Genomic DNA, 6,173 nt, shown 5'->3' with positions numbered 1-6,173 from the left:
AAAGTATTACAAAGGGTATTATATATGTGTCCTTTTTTATCTCCGCCCTTGACAATCCCCTGGCCTCCCCTACCCCCCAGTGTCTTATGTCCATTGGTTTTGCTTATATGCATGCATACAAGTCCTTCGGTTGATCTCTTACTCCCCTCCCTTCTGCCCCCCAACCCTCTCTGGCCTTCCCACTGCAGTTTGACAATCAGTTTGAGGCAGCTCTGCCTCTGTATCTATTATTGTTCAAAAGTTTGTAATGGTCTTTATTATCCATGAATGAGTGAGATCATGTGGTATTTTTCCTTCATTGACTGGCTTATTTCACTTAGCATAATGCTCTCCAGCTCCATCCATGCCGTTGCAAATTGTAAGAGTTCCTTCTTTTTTACAGCAGCATAGTATTCCATCGTGTAGATGTACCACAGTTTTCTAATCCATTCATCTACTGATGGGCACTTAGGCTGTTTCCAGATCTTAGCTATGGTGAATTGTGCTGCTATGAACATATGGGTGCATATATCCTTTCTGATTGGTGTTTTTGGTTTCTTGGGATATATTCCTAGAAGTGGGATCACAGGGTCAAATGGGAGTTCCATGTTTTGTTTTTTGAGGAAACTCCATACTGTCTTCCATAGTGGCTGCACCAGTCTGCATTCCCACCAGCAGTGCACGAGTGTTCCTTTTTCTCCACATCCTCTCCAGCACTTGTCGTTTGTTGATTTGTTGATGATAGCCATTCTGACAGGTGTGAGATGGTACCTCATTGTTGTTTTGATTTGCATCTCTCGGATGATTAGTGACTTTGAGCATGTTTTCATATGTCTCTTGGCTTTCTGAATGTCCTCTTTTGAAAAGTGTCTATTTAGGTCCTTTGCCCATTTTTTGATTGGATTGTTTATCTTCCTTTTGTTAAGTTGTATGAGTTCCCTATAAATGTTGGAGATTAAACCCTTATCGGTGATATCATTGGCAAATATGTTCTCCCATGCAGTGGGCTTTCTTGTTGTTTTGTTGATGGTTTCTTTTGCTGTGCAGAAGGTTTTTGTTTTGATATCATCCCATTTGTTTATTTTCTCCTTAGTTTCCATTGTCCTAGGAGCTGTACTGGTAAAGATATTGCTATGACATATGTGTACCACAGTTTTTTAATCCACTCATCTGCTGATCAGCACTTGGGCTATTTCCAAGTCTTAGCTATTGTAAATTGTGCTGCTATGCATATATCTTTTCTGATTGGTGTTTCTGGTTTCATGGGATATAGTCCTACAAGTGGGGTTACTGGGTCAAATGGGAGTTCCATTTTTAATTTTTTGAGGAAACTCCATACTGTTCTCCACAGTGGCTGCACCAGTCTGCATTCCCACCAGCAGTGCACGAGGGTTCCTTTTTCTCCACATCCTCGCCAGCACTTGTCATTTGTTGATTTGTTGATGATAGCCATTCTGACAGGTGTGAGATGGCACCTCATTGTCGTTTTGATTTGCATCTCTCGGGTGATTAGTGACTTTGAGCATGTTTTCATATATCTCTTGGCCTTCTGTATGTCCTCTTTCAAAAAGTGTCTATTTAAGTTCTTTTTCTATTTTTTTTAAATTGGATTGTTTATCTTCCTTTTGTTAAGTTGTATGAGTTCCCTATGCACATCTAAACTAAGTACATTTTTTTAAAACACAGTGGAGAATGCTGTCATTCTGTCCTGTAACTTGCTTTATTTATTTATTCCTGCAGATGGAAATGGAACATATCTGATGCCAGGCCTTGCAGGTCTCCCTCCTAAGTCATGGGGACCTTGTATAGTTTATTTAACCTATTGATGGATAGTTAGGACAATCCCTGTTGATAGACAATTAGGTGACTTCCAATTTTTTGGTGCTGTGGAAGAGTACTGGCCTGAGTAGCCTTGTACATGATCTTTGTGTATGTATTGCAAATATTCTTGATTTAGACAAATATGCAAAGTACTAGAAGTAGAATTGCTGAGTTATCAGGTATGCACATTTAAAATTGATACTATTTAAAAAGTGTCCTAATACTTAATTACACTATATATACAGTATAACAATGTATACGAAATATTGTGCCTTCCCTCACAACTGCTCTAAAACTTTAAATCATAACGTTTTTTTTATTGCCAATCTGACTTGTTTTAATATGCATTTCTTTAATTATTAGTGAGGTTGAACATCTTTGCATATGTTTATAAGCAATTTGTATTTTATTTCAGTTCTCTGTTCATTCATGATTCTTTGCATTTTCAATGTATTTTCTTATTGATTTTAAGAACTTACTAGATATTGAAGAACTAATTTTCATCTGTCCTGTTGCAAATATTTCCCCCAATTAATCATTTGTGTTTTGACCTTTTTTTTTCATTTAAAAACAATTTTTTTTTAAATTGCAAGAGTGAACTTGGGAAAGTCTGAAAAGCAAAATGAAGACATTTTAAATCTCCATAATCCTGTCTGTTATTTAGTGACAACCACTTTGTTATTTTGATACTAGAGGCCCGGTGCATGAAATTTGTGCGCTGGAGGGGGAGGTGTCCTTCAGCCTGGCCTGCTCCCTCTTGCAGTCTGGGAGCCCTCGGGAGATATCCAACTGCTGCAGAGGTGGGAGAGGCTCCCGCCACTGCTGCTGTGCTTGCCAGCCATGAGCCCAGCTTCTGGCTGAGCGGCACTCCCCCTGTGGTAGCACACTGACCACCAGGGGGCAGCTCCTGCATTGAGCATCTGCCCCCTCATGGTCAGTGCGCATCATAGTGACTGGTCATTCTGCTGTTTGGTCTATTTGCATATTAGCCTTTTATTATATAGGATATGTTCTTCATGTTTTTTTCCTGTGTGTGTGAGCGTGTATGTGTGTTAATTGTTTTTCAAAGTTTATCTTATATTGCTATTTCTGCAGCCACCTGGAGTGGCAAATAACTAGGTGGGAAACTCTGAGACTGATTCATCCACTTGTTTGTATCATCTCCCTCTTTACATTTTCTTTAAATAGGCAAACCCTTAAGTCCCTGCAAGGATCCTTTTCTTGTTCCTCTAAGTTTACTCTAGGAAGGTGGTAAGTGGGCCTCTCCTTGCAAACAAGTTTTTGGTCACAGTTTTTAAAGCTCCCAAGCTGGATGGAGCACCTCTGTCTGTGTTTGTCTGTCTGATTCTGACATTGTCTGCTTTTTTTTTTTGTTGTTATTGGGGTATAATTACTGGATCAGTTATAAAGTATCTCAGCTTGCATTTTTTAAAGTCAGGTTTATTAAGATAATTTACAAAACACAATCCCCTTTTTAAAATGTACAGTTTGATGAGTTTTGATAAATGTATACAGCGAGTGTAATCATCATATTTAAGGTACAGAACATTTTCTTCATCCCCAAAAGTTTCCTCAGGCACGTTTGCTTCTTGCCACCACTGATCTGATTGCTGTTCCTATAATTTCATGTCTGGGTTGACATATAAATGTCATTTATCACGTAAACTTGTGTCTCAGGTTTCTTTTTTTTTTTTTTCATGCTGTATTATCTTTAATTAAGTACAAAGGAGCTGCAATCCCAGCAGTACCTGCATTTACAGGTTTTCCTTAGACTGGAGAGAAGGGAAACCCAAGACTTACTTTGCCAATTACAAAAATGTTGGAGAGCCGGGTGGCAAAACTGTTGCCATTGGCATCTTTCACATGAACTACGTCAAAAGAACCAGGATGCCTCTCCCTGTTGGTGATTACGCCAATTCTTCCCAGGTTAGCACCGCCGGTCACCATGCACAAGTTACCAGTGTCAAACTTGATGAAATCAGTAATTCTGCCTGTCTCCAAATCAATCTGAATGGTGTCGTTCACCTTGATGAGGGGATCAGGGTAGCGGATGGTGCGAGCATCATGGGTTACCAGATGAGGGATTCCTTTTGTGCCCACAAAGATCTTCCTCACTTTGCACAACTTGTACGTGGCCTCCTCAGGAGTAATACGATGAACTGCAAAGCGGCCCTTAGTGTCATAGATCAGGCGGAAGTTCTCTCCAGTCTTGTCAATGCTGATGACATCCATAAAGCCAGCAGGGTAGGTTATATAGGTTCGGACCTTGCCATCAATTTTAATAAACCGCTGCATGCAGATCTTTACTTCATCTCCTGTTAGAGCATACTTAAGTCTGTTCCTTAAGAAAATTATGAGAGGGAGACATTCTCTCAGCGTGTGGGGACCAGTAGATGGCCGAGGAGCAAACACACCGGTCAATTTATCCAGCATCCAAAGCTTTGGAGCTGCTACACGCTTCAGATGCTTCTTGGGACCAGGAGCCATGGCTGCGCTAGGCAAAGAAAGAGGACCGTGTCTCAGGTTTCTTTAGTTAGCTCAATGTATTGAAGATTTATCCATACTGTTGTGCATGTCAGTAATTAATTTTTATTGTTGAGCAGTATTCCATTGCCTGGATATACCTGGATATACCTGTTTATTCACCAGGTGGTAGACATTTGGGATGTTTCCAGTTTCTCACTAATCGGGGGAAAGCTGCTATAATCATGCACATACAAGTCTTTGTGTGGAAATCTGCTTCCATTTCTCTCGGGTTGCCGGGTGGTATGGCATGTGTATGGTTAACTTTGTCATAAATGCAAGCTTGCTTTCCTAGGTGGCTATTTTGGATTTCTACCAACGATGTATGAGAATTACAGTTGGTCCACATCCTCACCGGCAGTTGGTTTTGTCACATCTATGACTAGCCGTTCTCATATTACCTAGTAACATCTTGTCACACTTTTCATGTGCATTTCTCTGATAACTGTTGATAATGAGCATATTTTTATGTTTATGTTGGCCATTCATAAATTTTCTCTTCAAATCTTGTGCCTATCTTTGTGGCAGGGGGAGAAAGTGTGTGGGGTGTTGGGTTTTTTTTTGCCTTATTATTTATTGATTTGTAAGAGTTCTTTATATATTCTAGAGAAAAGTTCTTTATCAGATATGTTTTATTTTTCCCAGTCTGCTATAATTCCATTTTCAGGTGTCTTTTGATGAGATATTTTTTTTTAAATTTCTTTATTGGTTAAGGTATTACAAATGTGTTCTTATACAAGTGTGAAATCTTTGATGTTTCACATTTTATCCTAAAAATTAAGGGGGATTTTTCCTTCCAAATCCATGCTTGTTTCAATATAGATGTTATTTTAGCTTGAACAAAATGGATACTCCTAGGAGATATTCCACGTTTGCTTTGCGGCTTTGCACGCATCTTGGCTCACCGCCATGCATCTATTTTCCCAGTTTGAGAAGCACAGGTTTATACAATGAGATTTGTTATTATTTTAAGATCTTTTCCCCGAAGAACTCACCTTTGTCATTTCATTGTAGTTAAACAGACATGAAGAGAAACTGTCTCCTTTGTTGGAGTTGGGCCTCAGAATGGAAGGCATGAGTACGTGGAGAGAATCATTAAAAACTAAGCTCAGTCCAGTTCTTGCAGGTGCAAAGCTGATTTTTTTCCAGAGTTCCCCGAAGCAGTTGGGATTAGCTGGATTTACTCAGCTGAGGAAGCTCACAAGAGACTCATGCCAGAGGCTAATTTAATAATTTGCAAAGAGTAATTACCAAGCACACTGGAACCGTATCATTGCTTTTTCTCCCTACAGGTAAAGTTATATGGAAAGCCAAATCATAGCCACAAGGCTGCTTGCTGAGCATGGAATCAGAGGAGTAGCTGAATGATCTTAACAGCTATTGCATCAAATTCAAAAGGCTTGGCACGCCCAGCTCCCTACCCAGTAGGTGCCTACCAATCAAACCGAAATACTCATGTGCATCAGTCAGAGTCTCCTAGACCCAGTGCTACAGGTAACTGACACATTCTTAATCTTGGGGGTTTTCCTCTTTCTTGATTCCATGCCAACTTCCCCCTGCTCTACCATACACATTTTTGTTTATTCATTCTTTCTTGAGATGTTAAGATAGTCTACAGTGGTGTTTTAAAAAATATATCCCCTAGAATGACAAACAAGCTTGAAAACTTTGGTGTTCATTCTGCACTTTGACCATCTCTTATGTCTCGGAGCATCTCTCCAGACCAATAGAAGTAGAAAATGCTGGGCTTCCTTTTCTTCCTCTCATATTTGTTCAAGTCTTGATAACATTACAGGTTCTATTTCTACATTCAGCCTGAAGAAACCCTACTTTGTTAGAGTGACTTCTGC

General features: G+C 39.7%; 2 protein-coding genes across 3 annotated transcripts in view; one reads left to right on the top strand and one right to left on the bottom strand.

Annotated features, from left to right (window-relative positions):
- The window catches only part of FAM19A4 (family with sequence similarity 19 (chemokine (C-C motif)-like), member A4), a 113,762-nt gene that overhangs the window by 66,838 nt on the left and 40,751 nt on the right, over positions 1-6,173 (top strand). The gene's annotated exons all lie outside the window — the stretch shown is intronic.
- On the bottom strand, positions 3,540-4,314 carry LOC102248770 (40S ribosomal protein S4). Its single transcript, XM_005857190.2, has one exon. The coding sequence runs from the start codon at positions 4,285-4,287 to the stop codon at positions 3,568-3,570; it is 720 nt and encodes a 239-aa protein (XP_005857252.1). The 5' UTR covers positions 4,288-4,314; the 3' UTR covers positions 3,540-3,567.

This window comes from Myotis brandtii, unplaced genomic scaffold, assembly GCF_000412655.1.
Source record: "Myotis brandtii unplaced genomic scaffold, ASM41265v1 scaffold1080, whole genome shotgun sequence".
NCBI lineage: Eukaryota > Metazoa > Chordata > Mammalia > Chiroptera > Vespertilionidae > Myotis > Myotis brandtii.
The sequence above is the reverse complement of the archived record's forward strand: the minus strand, read 5'-3'. Positions and strand labels throughout refer to the sequence as shown.

Bases quoted from the DNA above. Each gene is read 5' to 3' on its own strand.
- LOC102248770 (XM_005857190.2), bottom strand. From the start codon at position 4,287: ATGGCTCCTGGTCCCAAGAAGCATCTGAAGCGTGTAGCAGCTCCAAAG.